The sequence below is a fragment of the Triticum aestivum genome, chromosome 6A (assembly GCF_018294505.1).
Source record: "Triticum aestivum cultivar Chinese Spring chromosome 6A, IWGSC CS RefSeq v2.1, whole genome shotgun sequence".
NCBI classification, from domain to species: Eukaryota; Viridiplantae; Streptophyta; class Magnoliopsida; order Poales; family Poaceae; genus Triticum; species Triticum aestivum.
In genome coordinates this window covers 599107420-599125261 of record NC_057809.1, presented here as the reverse complement: position 1 = coordinate 599125261, position 17842 = coordinate 599107420, and the positions used below count along the sequence as shown (strand labels likewise).

Here is a 17842-nt window from a genome sequence, read left to right as displayed (position 1 = left end):
TGCGGGTCTGGATGGATGCTCGAAGCTCCGCCGCCTGATTTAGTAGCACTTCCCTATGGAGTAGTGGAGATTGGGTGACAATCGGGAAATCATGGTGTATGCATGCTCAGGGCCGCATGAGACAAGTTTGTTGCTAATTTTGGCACAACATGGGATAAAGATACTTTTAGCCCCTCCTTAGCCGTGCGTCCAAGAAAATCAAAAAGGCCAGCCACCTTTTCTCTGATTAAATAGGCAGAAAAAAAAAAACATGCGGCCGCCAGCCGTGCACCGGAAGCATCTCAAAATCTGCATGGAGCATCACACGGCCGGCTCGGACCGAGGTGGCAAATGGGCGGCCACGTACGAGGCGTGATCAAGTGAAGCACACTTGGTCCCATCTGCAAAAACAAAGCTGAAGTCGTGATGGACTAGTTGTTGTTGTTGTTGCTGTTGCTGTTATCATCTCATGTTTCTTCTCATGCTTTGTGATCCATGGCGTGCGTACAGTAGCAACACTCCACGAACAAACAATCTACCTTTGGTTTCATCAGGCGAATGGTACAGACTACAAAGCCTTTTTCTTGCGTGAACACAACCGTGGTACTCACCACGCGACATATTCTGGTACCGCAAAGCACCTGGCGTCCTGATCCAACGGTGAGGCTGACCACGTGTAGCTCCTTGCTAGCCACCGACCGACTCCATAAATCGAGCCCCTGGGCGATCCATCGTTCATCTCAAGCTCCTTCCCCGGCCGGACACTACCGTCGACTGTGTTGACTTCTCTCTCGATCCTGCTTGGCAACAACCATGGCCGCCGCTGGCCACCTCATGCTCCTGTCCTGCGTGCTCCTCCACGCCCTCCTGGCCAACCCCGCGGAGGGCATGGTCCGCGTGGCGCTGACGAAGCGGCCGGTGGACGAGGTCGACGGCCCCGTCGTCGCCGGAGAGGACGCCCAGCGCCTCCTCGCGTGGCGGCACGGCCTCGTCTACAACGCTGACGTAGTGCCCACGAAAGGCGCAGAGAGCCACGTCGTGGCGCTCAAGAACCACCTCAACGCCCAGTACTACGGCGAGGTCGGCGTCGGGACGCCGCCGCAGAACTTCACCGTCATCTTGGACACGGGCAGCGCCGACTTCTGGGTGCCCTCCTCCAAGTGCTTCCTCTCGGTGCGTACGCAGTGTTGGCTTGCTGCGATTTAGCTAGGGTGGGTCTTACACGTTTTTGGTTACTTATGGTACTAATCTGCTGCAGATTGGATGCTATCTGCACGCGAGCTACAAGGCCAGCAAGTCCACCACGTACAAGAAGAACGGTTTGTGTCTTGCGCCTTCCTCTTTTATACAGTGAAATAATTATTACATCCTCTCTTCCTAAATGTTAGACGTTTCTGAACTATATATACATATACATACATACATACATACATACATATATATATACACAGTTTTACATATATATATATATATATATATGTATGTATATGTGTGTGTGTGTGTGTGTGTATATATATATATATATATATAGTGTATAAATCAAGCATATTCTTGCTATCATTAAGAGATAAGGATAACATGATGGTGCCACCAGACCCTAACTCCATTTTCATGAATCTAATTTTCATTTCCCCTCTTGGCAGGAAAAAGGATCGCACTTCGTTACGGAACCGGTGCAATTTCTGGCTATCTTAGCCAGGACAATGTGCAAGTTGGTGGTGTAGTTGTAAAAAATCAGGTTTATGCCGAGAAGTGCACACTTCTTTATGTTCTCTAACCATCTATCATGTGCATCCCATTTCAGAGTATACTAATTTTCTTATGGTACTCTGCTAGGATTTCATCGAAGCTACCAGGGAGCCAAGTATTACTTTCATGTTTAGGAAGTTCGATGGCATTCTCGGTCTTGGATTTAAAGAAATCGCTAGGGGCGGTGTTGAACCTGTCTGGTGAGCAAAGCTATTTGTATGAATATCCCAGTTATAGCTTTGTTTGGTAATATATGGTATCAACATTGGATATTAATCAATATTTCATTACTTATATGCTTGCCGTATGCATGGTGTGTTATTAAGATCTAGATATTGCACTGAGGGTTCTCCTAATTTGTTTGATGCCATATTGCAAAAATGTAAAGTATCATGGAATTGGCACCCTCGAATGTGAAGCATATAACCATACCCATTATCACTGACATCGCAAGAATATTTATAGGTACAACATGGTTAACCAACATCTGGTTGGTAGCCCTGTTTTCTCGTTTTGGTTCAACCGGCATGCTGGCGAAGGGCAGGGGGGAGAAATTGTGTTTGGAGGAATTGATCCTAAGCATCACAAGGAAGAACATGAATACGTTCCTGTTACTAAGAAGGGATATTGGCAGGTGGGTCTCTTTCAGTTAGTTGAGTAGTTTTAACATTCAGGAAGTGGAAACTAATTGTTGCCGAGAAGTTTTGACTCACTTGTTGCTTTTTTTTGTCACTTGTTGCAGTTTGATATGGGTGATGTCTTGATTGGAGGAAAGTCCACAGGTACCAACTTGCCAAAAAAATAACAATGCCTACTATTGTGATTACTATACTTTTGTAGAAATAGAAAGTGTTTACAACCATTTTACTTATACTCTCTATGTATTAGGATTATGTACATCTCGCTGTGCAGCTATAGCAGATTCGGGAACTTCGTTGCTTGTTGGTCCCACTGTATGTCTTGGAGCTCTGTTTATCTTTATATACATAAGCAAGGAAAAAGGCTCTACAGCATCTGGTCATTGATTGCTATATAAAATTGAATAATCAACATTTCTAGTAAACCAATTTTGACGATCCTTGCCCCAAAATATTGGCATAAGCTTTACTTTTTGCCTTAGAAAATGTGTATTGCTACAAGTAAAGATGCATCCTATGATAGATTTAATTTATAGCTTTTTTATTAAACTTTTGATGACTACACTTGAAGGGTAAGCACTAAAGCAAACTGAAGCATAATGCATATAAACTCCTGAATAAATTTGGATAATAATAACTTCTACAAAGTAAATATGCACCAATAGGTACATTGCATAATGTGAATGTTAGTGAAACAGAGCCCGATAGGACCACTTGAATCATAACACATGCAATATAATTATCAATGCCTCATAGTTTCTACTAGGGAGGGTGCATATTCTATTTTTAGTTTAATATTTGTGTGTCTTAGACAACCAAATCAACAATGAAATATGCAGGCAATAATTACTCAGATAAATGAAAAGATTGGTGCACCTGGGATTTTCAGCCAAGAGTGCAAGGAAGTTGCTTCTCAGTACGGGCAACGGATCTTAGATCTATTGCTAAATGAGGTTTGCATATTTCCAAAGGCTTCTTTCTTATTTGATTAGTCATATATTGGGATTATAAAATTATTTTGTGTGGGTCTATGATGCAGATCGACCCAACAAAAATATGTCCTTCTGTTGGTCTATGCACTCACAGTGGAACTCAAGGTGTAAGGTAAGAGTTGTGAACTCGTGAACAACAACAAAGCCTTTAACCTCTCCTACTGTTTACACGTTCAAAAAAACAAGTTGGGGTAGGCTAGAGGTGAAACCCATAAGATCTCGCAACCAACTCAAGGTTCTGACACATGGATAGCAAGCTTCCACGCACCCTTGTCCATGGCTAATTCTCTGGTGATACTCCAGTCCTTCATATCCCTCTTTACGGACTCCTCCCATGTCAAGTTTGGTCTACCCCGACCTCTCTTAACATTATCGGCACGCTTAAGCTATCCGCTATGCACTGCAGCGTCTAGAGGCCTGCGCTGAATATGTCCAAACCATCTCAGACAATGTTGGACAAGCTTCTCTTCAATCGGCGCTACCCCAACTCTGTCATGTATATCATCATTCTAGACTCGTTCCTTCTTTGTGTGGCCACACATCCATCTCAACATGTGCATCTCTGGCACACCTAACTGTTGAACATATTGCCTTTTAGTTGGCCAACACTCAGCGCCATACAACATTGCGGGTCGAACCGCCGTTCTATAGAACTTCCCTTTTAGCTTTTGTGGCACTCTCTTGTCACAGAGAATGCCAGAAGCTTTGTGCCACTTCATCCATCCGGCTTTGGTTCGATGATTGACATCTTCATCGATATCCCCATCCTTCTGCAGCATAGACCCCAAATATCTAAAGATGTCCTTCTGAGGCACCACCTGCCCATCAAGGAAAACCTCCTCCTCCTTGTGCCTATTAGTACCGAAACCACACCTCATGTACTCGGCGACCTTTGGATTTCAAGGTTTGTCTCCCATAGCTCTAACTTCCTATTAACCCCCATCCTACTATCATCGACTAGCGCCACATCATCCGCAAAGAGCATACACCATGGGATATCTCCTTGTATATCCCTTGTGGCCTCATCCATCACTAGAGCGAAAAGATAAGGGCTCAAAGCTGACCCCTGGTGCAGTCCTATTTTAATCGGAAAGTCATCAGTGTCGCCATCACTTGTTCGAACACTTATCAGAATATTATCGTACATGTTCTTGATGAGGGTAATGTGCTTTGCTGGGACTTTGTGTTTCTCCAAGGTCCACCACATGACATTCTACGGTATCTTATCGTAGGCCTTCTCCAAGTCAATGAACACCATATGCAGGTCCTTCTTTTGCTTCCTGTATCTCCCCATGAGTTATCGTACCAAGAAAATGGGTTCCATGGCTGATCTCCTAGGCATGAAACCAAACTGATTTTTGGTCACGTTTGTCATACTTCTTAATCGGTGCTCAATGACTCTCGCCCATAGCTTCATTGTATGGTCCATCAGCTTAATTCTACGGTAATTGGTACAACTTTGAGGCATATGTAACTAAGAGGCGGGGTATACATCACATGACATATATACTCGCATATGTAGTCGGCAGAAGGTATCTAAGAGCACCGTGGACAACAAGGCAAATCTTAAACTCAACCAAAAAATGATGGAATTGATACATCAAGGCGATGTAACAGAAAATTATTTTATAATATTAAAAGTGTACTTGTGGAAGTAAGAGAGCAATTCATGAGTAATTATAGAGTGCAAGATTTCAAATTATTTTCTCATCCATTCGACCAATCTTCTTGGATGGTTCGTATTGATTCATTAAAAACAAGTTGCGCCTTCTATATTGGTATAGAGATTCAATGTTTACACGTAAAATTATTTTTAAATTAGTCACTTCATTATGAATGATACCATTGGTAGTACCAGGCTATGCAATTTCCAAAAAAGGCAAATTTAATATCAGACGCTTAAATTTTCTTCAAATATATCTTCTATAACCAAGGACATGTGATTTTACATTAATACCAGAAACAACAATGTCAAACAATTCGATTACTACAAGGACTTTTTGTGTTAAAAACATATTTTTGAATGAGTTTTGAAATTATACCCAACTCCTTCGCCACAATTTCCAAATTTTGCAACCTACCAAATTCCATCCAAAATTCCACCAAAAATATTTTGTTATCTAGCATAGAATAAATATAATATCTTGTTGGTAGAAATGTTGGCGTGCATGAAGTTAGTTTTATGCCATTTTTACCTTTCACATTGATTTACTTATGTCTTGATGGTTGACATTGTTTACTCCTGCAACGTAATGGCAGCTTTGGTATTCGGACTGTGGTAGATGATGAAACCGAGAGATCAAATGATGCCATGTGCCATGTTTGTGAGATGGCTGTTATGTGGGCAAAGAACCAACTTGCACAGGATCAAACACGGGATCTTATATTGAAGTACATTAATACGGTATGTTTCCTATATCTTATACCAATGAGATTCACACCATAACACATTTGAGTTGTACAAACATTGCTAAATTAGCTTACGTTGTAGCTATGTGGCTATATCCCTAGCCCTATGGGAGAATCATCAGTGGACTGCAAAAGACTTGCATCCATGCCTGACGTCGCCTTCTCCATCGGTGGCAAAAAGTTTGCACTCACACCAGAGCAAGTATTGATTTTCTCTATGATTACTACCTTCGTATTTTTGGTTTGAATTTGATTCAGAATAGCTACCAAGTCCACCACTTTATTGAGTGTCATTATATTAAAGATTTCAGATGTTCTTTTTCCCACTACCTTTTTGAAACTTTACTCCTAGGTCCATAATGTTGGTTTTCTCCTTAATTTTCTTAGGCCACCTATGTACTCTTGAAATTTCATTAGATATTTGTAGTATTGTATGCTTCGTGCCCCCCCTTCTATAAATGTATATTTGGTCAATGGAATGGTACCACACAAGGTTTAGTACTGTACGCATAGTTAAAACTTTGGTTATTTAGTGCAACCGGAGGCGGTACAACTGGAACGACACAAACTATAGAGATCATAGTGGAACTAAATGATGGAAAAGTATGCATATTAGATTCCCTTGCTTCTGGGAACAATTATAAGTGCTTGAAGAAAATCGATCTCATGCATTCAGACTTATATATTTCTTGCACTCTCCTTCTATTATAGTAAACTAATATGGTTCCACACTATTTACATTGTTTAGTACATCCTGAAGATTGGCGAGGGAGATGCTACTAAGTGCATCAGTGGATTTGTAGCTATGGACATTCCTCCTCCCCGTGGTCCTATCTGGTAAAATTATGCATGTCTTATGTTCTCATAGCTTTTTCCTATATATGTGAGACCGATGTTAATCCTTTTCAAGTGTAGAACTTATGTTTCATCATACAGTTGTGCTAGTTTGGTTGGATAATGGAACCTTTCATTACTACATCATTTAGTAGAAAGTCGCCAAACAATGATGTCACCCGAAAGTGGGAAAGAAGACAACAATACTAGCCAACACAAGAAGAGTATAATATGACATCCAAGATTACTCTCAATACTAGGAAGCCTAACATTGACACTCCCTCCAAATTAAGACATAAACTTGTTGGTAATACACTCGAGGTTCTTAGTGACAAGCTCCATCAGCCCATCACTGCACCTTCTGTAGCAACACCCATGACCACAACTAACTGATATGCGTGTACCAAGAATTATTCTGATAAAATGACATTCTCATCCACCTAAACATGATATAGCTCATCTAGGGAAACCTGATTATCAACATGATGTCCAAAAGTATCTCAGTAATACAATGTAATATAGGCTTTTAAAGCCTCATCCCTTTCGATTAAACTATCATGTTGCTTGATTTTGAGTTTTCATTTAGGCATTGATCCTGTTTGGTTTAATAATACATAAGTGTGGAACTAATAAAAGATGTTTGCCAATTTCAAACTTTTAGGAATTTATGGGACTTATTTGATTATATCTAGTCTTTTGTTTTGTTACAAACATTCCAAATACTGGGACTCGTGGAACTTGCGCCTCTCAACTTTGACAACCAGAACTTTTTATGGCAGGATCTTGGGTGATATATTCATGGGAGCCTATCACACTGTCTTTGACTATGGTAAAATGAAGGTTGGCTTTGCAAAGGCGGCATAGATAACTGGATGAGCTGCGGAGGATCCGGCTTTTCAGGCCAATTTCATGCTCATAGATGCTTCATAATGCATGTGTGGTCTAAGATTAATAAGTATTTATATTTTGATTTGGCCAAGATATAGTAATGATTCCATATAGACATGGTTACTATTAATTGTCCTAACAAGGTGTGCATGCCTCCGGTATTACTACTCTTACTAAGGTGGATTGTAAAGTGAAAACTGAGGCAACATGAACTTGCATCACAAATAAAACTCAAATGCGAGACCACCCCTATGCACTTGGGTCGGCGCACCTGGTTGTCCTTAGGCCGACGCTACCCTACTACTCAGGTTGCCACCCCATCTTGCCTACGCTGCCAGGCACCCTGGAGCCGGTCATTGTTGCCCTACATCTCGATCTTCTGCCACCAAGAGGGTGGATGCAGAGAGAGAGAGGGGGAGGGAAGGACCTACCTAGGTTGTCGCATGTCATTGGCTTAGTTTCGGTCACGGCCGCCCGCATCTTGATCTCCCACTACTGTTTCCACATGTCGGTGAGAGGAAAATGGGGTGGGTGGGTAACAAGCCAGAAAAACACACTATGTGAGGCTATCATGCAGAACCGAGAGTGGCTACTCTCATCCGACACTCTTTGCCGTACAGGCACAACAACTATTTTGGGGAATATTCTATGAATATTGGCTTTCCCTATCTCTTTCCTTTCCTAACCTAACACGTGGTAACCACCCAAAAACTAGGACTTCAAGATAAATCTGACGTCAGATTTTTAGGGCTAAAAATTTGATGCCCTTAGGTAGGTCGGATCCCGATCGAACGCATGTCAATTAATCATTGCATCATGGCAAGTTTTATGTTGATTTTTAATGCTACATGACAATTTTCACTGTAGAACATGGCAAATCATGTACACAAAGCATGGTAATTTATCTGTTTTCGTATGGCAAATCTGATCGTCCGATTTTTAGTGGCTATACCTGCCCCAGAGACAACCCATGAACCAAATGCACCCTAGTTCACGGGCCCTTTCCCTGTAGGTGAGCGTACATGAACGGGCCACACCGGGATACTCTCGCTGTTTATTTTCTGCGTGGAAGAAAAAAGCGTTCGACAAAAAATGTGTTGGAATGGAGATGAAAGGTATCGATCCCATTGCCTCTAGACATGCATTGAAAAGTGCTCTTTGTTAGCTTCTGGTTTTTTTTGGAAGTTATAATAGCTGCTAAAAATCATCTCACAACACGGTTTGTGAGCGGCACACGTGGTAGACAATCCAAATTTGATGGGGAAAAAAAGACTCCACTTTCTTCAATATGAAAATGGGGTTGTGTCCTGTGTGGCCCATGTAACAAAAATAATTACTGAAATATAGTGCCGATCGATTCTAGTCACAGATGAAATCTTTTCAGCCAAAGAAATCAAAAGAAAAATCTTTTCAGCTCATTTTTGAACCAATAAGACTTTATTTCTCAAATAATAGCCAAGTCATGCCAAGTCATTTACAATGGAGTGAGAAATAAAATCAGGGATAAAGGATTCCCAAAAAAATAGAAGATTTATCGCTAATGTGTGTGCCACCTCATTCGCCTCGCGGAAGCAATGTGAGTAATCAACGCTAGCAAAATCCAGAGCTAGCTCTGCCACCTTGACCGCATCAAGTCCAGCATGAGCATCCGGTTTTTGTACTGATTCAACCACAAAGCAGTTGTCTGATTCAATTAGAAACTTATTGCATCCGATCTTCCACTACTAGGAAAAGGCCTACTAATGGCGCACCTAATTTGGCCATTAATGGCGCATTAGTGGTGCGCCATTAGTGCCACGCCATTAGTATATTTTACTAATGGCGCACCAGGGGGTGCGCCATTAGTATCTGATATACTAATGGCGCACCACTGATGCGCCATTAGTGTATACATAAGTGCGCCATTAGTATGCCTCCCAGGGGCCATGTATACCCAGGTGCTCTGGCATACTAATGGCGCACAGCAACAAGATGCGCCATTAGTAACCTCGGCATACTAATGGCGCACTGTTCAGTGATGCGCCATTAGTATGCTTTGTCATACTAATGGCGCACTGTCATGTGATGCGCCATTAGTATGAATATTAGGTTTTTTTATTTTTTATTTTCTGTTTTTTGCACAGGTTACAAAATGTATAATTTGACAAAATATAGACAGCACACATCAACAACAGATTCATCGAATACAATAGAAGATTAGTCTTTGAATACAATTCATCATATTAGTCTCCGAATACAATTCATCATATTAGTCTCCGAATTGAAAAGACCGAACAAAGATAGAACATTATATTACAAGTCTCGAGACCGCGAGTAGCGAGTTTGTCTTCACATTACAAGTCGATATCGATCATCTAAACTACCATCACATAGAAGAGAGTTGCGGTCATCACGATGAGCATCATCACGATGAAACTCGTCTTCATCCGGTTCCTCCAACGCTCCCTCCCCTCTCCCGCTAGATAGCGGGCGTATCTAGATTCGGCCTCGGCCCTAGTGGTGTACCCTTTGTAACTGTTACCGCTGAATCGGTGAACCTGTCTCCGACACTCCTCCCAGTCGTCGTAGACTCCGGGAACCTTACCCTTGTACACGACATACGTCGGCATCGCTATGCACTAGCCAAACGAAACGTTAGTACCAATTCACAGACAATACATAAGCAATATATAAGTATGCAACAGAACGATCGGAAGAGAAAAGCAAGACATTAATAGCATCGATTACATCTAAGTTGAACGACTCTCGAAACCAAAGAGACATACTACAAGTTCATTAAAGTTTAATTACAACATGAGCCAATCGATGTTTCAGAACTAGACACAGCATCACTGCTTTCGACTCGACTCAAGGGACCGAAGCGTGGATGAAGCCGCCGTCTATCGTGGGAGTCATGAAAGAACGGGCGTTGTCAGCCTGCATTTGTAGCATTGTGTCGATGTCACTGTTGGACGGTTGATTTCTGAGGTAGAACTGCCCCGAGGTACGAAGGACATCTTGATGGATGATTTCCGCAAACTCCGACTGGATGCGAAAGAATTCTTGTTGGAGGTCCGCGTCCTGGATTGCCGACACGCTCTTTGCCCAATCTTTGAGTTTACTCGGTAGCAGAAGTTGATGATGGTCCCGTACGATCGCCCGCATGTGATGGATGGCGTAGTAGGCACCCTTCTGACCGCCAGGCGGCTGCTTGACGCAGCAGAACGTCGTATTGTGGGAGAACACGTGCTTGCCGTACTTACGAATAGGCCTGGTGAAGGTGCCTCCAGATTTGGCGTAGCCGGGGAGAACATCATCAAGAACCTTCTTGACATTTGTGTAGTCTACGTTCGACTGACGGTCCGGGTCGAAATACGTGGCCATGGAATATTTGGGGCTTAGGAGGATGAGCGTGCAATGTGTGTCACTGCAGAAAACACGGAATGTTAAAAGAAAAACGATCGAAATCTAAGAATTCATATGTTACGGGCCGGTTGAGGGGGGGACTTACTCGGGAAAGTAAGGCACGAGGAAGTTATCCTTATCTTGGTTTGCCAGAATGACGCCTTCGAGGTAAGAACTCGCGACTTGCCGGTCCCCAGCGCTGCCCAAGATCTTGGCACGCATGTAGAAGGGGTCGACTATCACGATGTCCGGGGTCTTGTCGCGAATGATCCGCATCTCCATACTCAGCGAAAATAGCCGAACGAAGGTGTAGTGCAGCGGATGAAGGTTCATCATAGCGTGGATGTCATCAAACCGCAGGACGATCGTACGCCCGATGGAGTTATCCACAAAGCCCTTGCCCTCTGGCACCTTGGCCGCGAAAACCGGGTATGCCACATCCTTCTCTCTGAGACGCCGCTTCTCCAAAGAAAGAACACTGTCATGCAGACTCCGCATAGCACCGGTTGCAGCATTGAGCATATTTGTCGGTAGCATCGCCCTACCCGCCACATGCACCCTCCTCGAGATATCCTCAGGTGAAGGTGGCCCGTCCTGAGCACGGATCGTACTCGGTGCCGGCTGGCTCGCACCCTTGTTAGTCTTTCTTTTGCGTGCCTTCTTCTTCTCCTGTAATGGGACCGAGTTCTGCTCACAGACCGCCTTCTTGAGTGTATTTGGGCTGATAATATTTCGCACCTCGCCTATCTGAGGCTCGGTGAAGTCGGCAGCTGGAGGCGTCTCCTGAGAGCTGAACGGCAGACGACGCCTGTTGCAACTTGGCTTCTCCGCGGTACCAGCTAGATCGCGCACGTCTTTTGTTGGGTTGGGTTCTTGAGAAGGAGCCCCCATGAAGTCGCCATCGTACCCATGTTCGGCAAAGTACTGATCGACGTTGCCAAATGTATCGTCGTCGTAGTCGTTCTGATCCTGTGCCATATGCATGTTTGGATCCAGTGGCATAGGGATGTCCGGCACCGTTGCGGCGGTCTTGCCATGGGGCCGACTTGGCGCCGGCACGACTGGCGGTGTTGTCTTTGGGGTGGTGTCCCCCGCCCCCAAACGAATCTGGCTCTTCGGCCAAAGCAGGGGCCAGCTCAGGCAGGCGCTGAGGGTCATCACGTCATCATCGTCGGCCCCGACGGGTCGAATCGGAGGTAACAACTCGTCGCAGCCTGGCAGCACCCGAACCAGTTGAACCCTAAACAAGTTGGGTGGCATCTGGGTACCGTGGAACAAGGGGTTGCCCGGTTGAACGATTTGGCCCTTGGCGACATCGACCAACTCGTTGTTCACGAAGTGCAGGAGAGTGCACGGAACGTCGGCGGCGCCCTGCGAAAACATGTAGGGCGTCAGGGATGCCCAGTCAAAGGCAAGGAGATGAAGTCCTCGGCCGAGAGAGGCTTAATTAGTTACCGTGATGATGGCGTCGAGCTCGGCTAATGTCGAGGCACCGCCAACGGCGGGCGTGCAGTTGACGGAGGGGCCGCTTGCTGCAGAGGTGCCGGCCGGCGTACACCCGGGTGCATTAAGCTCCCGTGCCGGCGTCGGAGACACCAATGCCGCCTCCGCCGGAGACACCAATGGCCCCGCCATCGCATTCTGCGAGTTGCTGGCCGTGAAGCTAGGAATCGGGGGCGGCCCCTGTTGGCCGCCCGCAATCCACGCACTCAACCCCTGGATCAAGGTAGGCACAATGGCGGTGATCGTCGCTCCGAGTCGTTGTTCCACTTGCTCTTGGACAATCTCCGGAATCCGCGCCACCTGTGCCTTGAGTTCTTGAACCTCGCGCGCCTGGCTTTCCGAGCTGGTCTTTTTCTCCTTCCGCACACCAGCGGTATAGTATGACCCCCATTTTGTGGACAAGCCTTTGCCGGCCACACGACCAGCTGACGTCGGCTTACTGAGCTTATCCTTGTTCTTCATTACATTCAACGCCCTATTTAGAGTGGTGTCCCAAGGGTTGCTCGTAGTCGACCCCGCGCTACTGCTTTCAGTCGCCTGCGGAAGGAATGTGAACCATTTAGAAATTTGGCTTCATTAATTAGAATGCAACCATATGGAGCTAATTACGCGGGGGTGTATTCCTTACCAGAACAAGCTCAAGCGCCCTGGTCTTCGGATCCGTGGTAAGCTCCTTTGTTATCGGGTCCTCCTTGTACCGGGCCCTGACAAAGTTCCTGGTCTGCTTGTTACCGCTGTATTTCTCGAAGCGGGGCGGTAGGCCTTGCTCGGCACGCTCCGCGTCCTCCTTGTCCCATATAGGCTCCGCCACTCTGTAACCGCCGGGACCGAGTTTGTGTTCCCCTAAGTTCAGCTCCCGCATTTCTTTCCCCCACTGACTTGATTGGGAGTTTGCGGTGCTCGAGCAATTGATCTTGAAGTCGTTGTAGTCATCTTCGGTGATCGAAGGATTTTTCTCCTTGATCTTCTCATAACTCTCACCTTTCTCGATCATTCTCTTCACATTGCTTTTCCAAGTAGACAGGGCCTTGCTCATCTTCGTGAGGGCAGCATTGTTCACTTTATTCCCTTTGAGGCTTGTGTTTTCAAAAGCAGCGGGGAACTTGTATCGTTCGTGCAGCTTCGTGAAGAGGAGGTTGCGCAAATTCCCTCGGTCAGGATGCCTCAGGTTCTCGGTGTTGATCGAGACGGTGCTCCGGAGAATGCACCCGAGCTGAAGCGAGTACCCCTTGACTATTCGTTCGGGCGCCGTTGGATTCCCGTCGGAGTCCACTTCAGTAACTTCCTCCTTGAGGGTGCGGAGCACGGTCGGGCGCCGGTCCTTCCGTTGCCTCTTCTGTTGGCTGCCATCTGTGCGTGCGCCGCCATCATCAGTGGTGGCATCCTCGGCGGCACCATCAGTGGTGGCATCAGTGGGGTCATCCTCGGCGGTACCATCAGTGGTCTCAGGATCGGTGGGGAAGGCGGCGTCCTCATACAAGTGAGGTTGTTCCTCCATCTCCTGGGACAGCTCCCAGAATGCCTTGCCGCCCGAACCCCCGGCCTCATCGTTGTGGGCCATGTTTCTCTCTAAATAGAAACAAAGTTTGGTCAAAAAGTTGGTTATTGTCAAGGAACAAGATCATGGTCTCATCATTTAGGGTTTGTCGACACCGAGGCATCCTAAAATCTAAGCTTTTATCATTGAGGGTTTTTCGACGCCGAGGCACCCTAAAAGCCTAAGCTTTCATCATTTCGGTTTTTATCGACACCGAGGCACCCTAAAAGCCATGCATTAGTCACAAGTACGCCGGGGCACTTGATCCTACTTAATTAACTACTAAGATACCCCGGCCCATGCATTAGTCACAAGTACCCCATATGTCCTATTTTTAGCAAAGTCATGCTAAAATTCACGGAAAATTTCAGCATGACCTTTGCTGAAAATAGGACATATGGAGTACCCGAATTTGCCGGAACGGAAGTTAATCGACATTCCGGCAAACTCAAGGGCCTCTCGGGGTACCTGCAAAATCATTATCCCAGGTGGACATGGATGCAATGTCACATGTCACATGGATCCCACACCCACAGGAGCTGGTGAAGCTTCATGTGTATTTCACGAAAACCAGCCTGACTAAAGAGCTTTATGTAGAAAACAAATCACTCCACCAGCTCACACAGGATCCATCAGAGACATTCACCCAAGATTTGACGGCTGTCGTTGATTTTTTTTCTATGTTTGCACACAAAGTGGTGCTTCTATTGTAGTCTCCCCAGTACAGTTCATGTCCAATCTACCATACATTTGCTGCCAACTTGATCATCCCTCTAAGCAATTACTCAAAATTGATCAAAGTTTATGCATTAGAGAATATCAGTCATTGATATATGGGTCCACATATGTTATGAAACAAACACTAAAACAAATTGCATGCGTGATGCTGCTGATGATGACCAAGCCCAATTATCCAGGTGCTTTGTCCAACTATAAGCACAGTGGAGTGCAGCAAAATAAGTACAGAATTCTTTTGTTAATTCACAACTTTGTACACATACTCTGCATAGACAAAGTGCCTTCTTTTCATATATAATAACATGCATGGTGACGAGGAAACACTGAACCCTACATCAGGAAACAGCCTAGTAATCTATTGGCAAAGCAGTAATCATACAAGAAGGCAGGAAGGGAGCAGTAATCTATTGGCAAAGCAGTAATCATATTTTAATCATATTCATATATTTTAATCAAGTCCAGCGGGGAGGAATCTCGCAAAATTATATTAAAGAGTTGTAAAAGACCCGGAGACTACATTGAGACTCATTTTGTATATCATAGTTTGAAATGGCCAGGGAGGAAATCTGACTGACAAATGTTGAAGAAAATGGCGAAAGAACAGTTTGCTTTGTGCTCACCACGCAGGGGAGGAGGCGACGAGGTCCGGGTGGTGGTGGTGCTCCGGCGACACCTACATTGTACCCATGGGCATTCAGCAATTTTGCATAAGAGAGCATGTCTTAGGCTCAACCACTTGTTCAGGTTTATGAAAAAATTTAACCAATTTAACCAATTTAAGCATATGAATTGCCACCAGGACATGTTATGTATGTACAGTTAACCAATTTTCTTGTCGGTTCGAGAGCTGGTAGCACCACATTGATGTGTTTATGCCAGCTAGAGCAGAACTAGTCGTCCTCACAACAGAACATTTGACTTGGTAAAAGAATCATATTCTTGAGTGAGTGCTGCGTGCAAGCAATCAGACATGGTCCTCTGACTAAAATAAACAGGGCAGCAACAACCAGCCATCATGCCTAACTGCCTACCCAATTCCCATTTCAATTTGCACTTGACCAAACCATGTCCATCGTGCCTAACAAGCAGCAACCTATTCATACAAGTCGGGTGAAACATGCATGTGCTAATCAAACATGAAGGAAGGGCATACATATATGATTATTAACCAATCCGAGAGACTTTGCGGGTTTTCTGAACCAAACCAAGTGCAAGTAGCGCTAGATTTTAGCCTTTCGCATCATCACCACTACGAATTCCACAACAGCCCTGACTAATTAACCGCATGATCGTAGAAAAGGAGAAAAAAATCCCCACCCAGTTCGTCGAACAGAGCAGAGCACAAAAATCCCCTCCAGTGAATTTTACCACGATCTACTACTTGGGGCCGCGAATTCGCAGGACTGTAGGAGCATGGAATGGATAATAAGGAGGCGCATACCTAGAGGAAGAGACGACCACCGACGATTCTGCGAAGTTGAAGAAGAAGAAGCCGATCTGGATGGATGATGACAATCTCCTCCGTGCGCTCCGTGGATATTTGGGCTCCTGTGTGCGCTCAACGGTGGTGTCGGGGCGGCGCTGGCGACGGTGGTGTGGACGGGGCGGCGCTGGTGTCGGGGCGGCATCGAGGGCGGTGGGGCGACGGTGGTGTCGGGGCGGCGCTGGTGACGGTGGTGTGGACGGAGCGGCGCTGGTGTCGGGGCGGCGTCGAGGGCGGCAAGGCAACGGTGGTGTCGGGGCGGCGCTGGCGACGGTGGTGTGGACGGGGCGGCGCTGGTGTCGGGGCGGCGTCGAGGGCGGCGGGGCGACGGTGGTGTCGGGGCGGCGCTGGCGACGGTGGTGTGGACAGGGCGGCGCTGGTGTCGGGGCGGCGTCGAGGGCGGCGGGGCAGCGGCGTCGGGAGAGGAGAGGGGAAGGGGATCGCGGGCGAGGGCGAGGGAGAGAGAGGGGATCGATACGAAGTAGGGGCGGCACAATACTAATGGTGCACCACCCCTCGGTGCGCCATAGTATTTTTTTACTTCTGCTCGAGCCAACAGGTTATCTATCACCTGACTTGATACACATCAAGTCTTCTCTACTAGCTCGACTGGTCAGCAGCTAGTTCTCACACCAGGAGGTCCTGGGTTCGATTCCCAGGCTCCACGATTTTTTTTATGCATTTAAAATGCTGTTTGATACTTATTTGTGTTTAAATATGTTCAAGCTTGTTTAAATCATAACAATAATATTTTTTTTATAAGACAGTAATAATTTTTTTTTAAATATCATCAAATAGTAATGCATGTCGGTGGAGCGGGGGAGGGTGCGGGGGTGCGGGGGTCGGCGGCGGCGGTTGAGTAGGGGAGGGGTGCGGGGGGTCGGCGGCGGCGGTTGAGTAGGGGAATCGAGGGTGCGGGCGGTCGGCGGCGGTGGCCGGTGGACCGGATCTGGCGAGGTGGGATAGCGATCGAGATGGAGGGGGATCGAGATCGAGTGTCCATGAAATTAAAAAATATTCATGATAGTTCAAAAAGTGCCCATGAAATACAATCGAGAAATGAAGTCTACGATTTAAATACAATCGATCTTAGCTAGCTATCTCTTCACAATCTTCTTGCCCTTCTTTTTCGCAAATGGAGTTCTTCTATGGAACGGACGTCCTTTAGGTAGGGTGGTCCTGCTTCTTCTTGTGGTGTATGTTGCTACTTCATCATCGTCGTCATGTTCGATCCTCGGGTCGCCGTACTTGTCGAAGTCTTGCTCATTGGCTACTCCATCCATTCCGATGATCTTCCTTTTGCCTCTCCTCACGACAACACGACTGGGCTTTGGCGGGTCGGTAATGAAGAAGCATTGGTCCACTTGGGAAGCCAGTACCCATGGCTCATTTTTCGCGGTGACGTTTGCGCCCGCGGTCTTGGATTTGGCTTCGGGTATAACCATGGTGGTGAAATACCGGTCTTCTTTTATGACGTTCTTGGCCCATCTGACACGGAACATCGGGACCTTCTCTCCAGCGTAGCTCAGCTCCCAGATCTCCTCGATCCTTCCGTAGTATCTGTCCTTGTCGTTACCGGTGTAGGATTCCATCGTTACCCCGGAGTTCTGATAACCATCGCTCTTCATGTCCTTGGCCTCGGTGTAGAATGTGTAGCCGTTGATATCGTACGCCTCATAGGTCATCAGGTTGTGCTCGGCGCCCTGTG

The 17842-nt window shown here is 46.0% G+C and overlaps 1 protein-coding gene across 1 annotated transcript; it reads left to right on the top strand.

Moving 5' to 3' along the window:
- Positions 1 to 716: 716 nt before the first annotated feature.
- On the top strand, positions 717 to 7650 carry LOC123128863 (aspartic proteinase oryzasin-1). Its single transcript, XM_044548974.1, has 13 exons — positions 717 to 1152; positions 1238 to 1298; positions 1623 to 1717; positions 1816 to 1928; positions 2194 to 2362; positions 2471 to 2510; positions 2617 to 2681; positions 3206 to 3319; positions 3406 to 3470; positions 5618 to 5762; positions 5850 to 5969; positions 6516 to 6604; positions 7381 to 7650. Exons 1-13 carry the CDS (start codon positions 793 to 795, stop codon positions 7463 to 7465), a joined length of 1521 nt encoding a protein of 506 aa, XP_044404909.1. The 5' UTR covers positions 717 to 792; the 3' UTR covers positions 7466 to 7650.
- The last annotated feature ends 10192 nt before the right edge of the window (positions 7651 to 17842 follow it).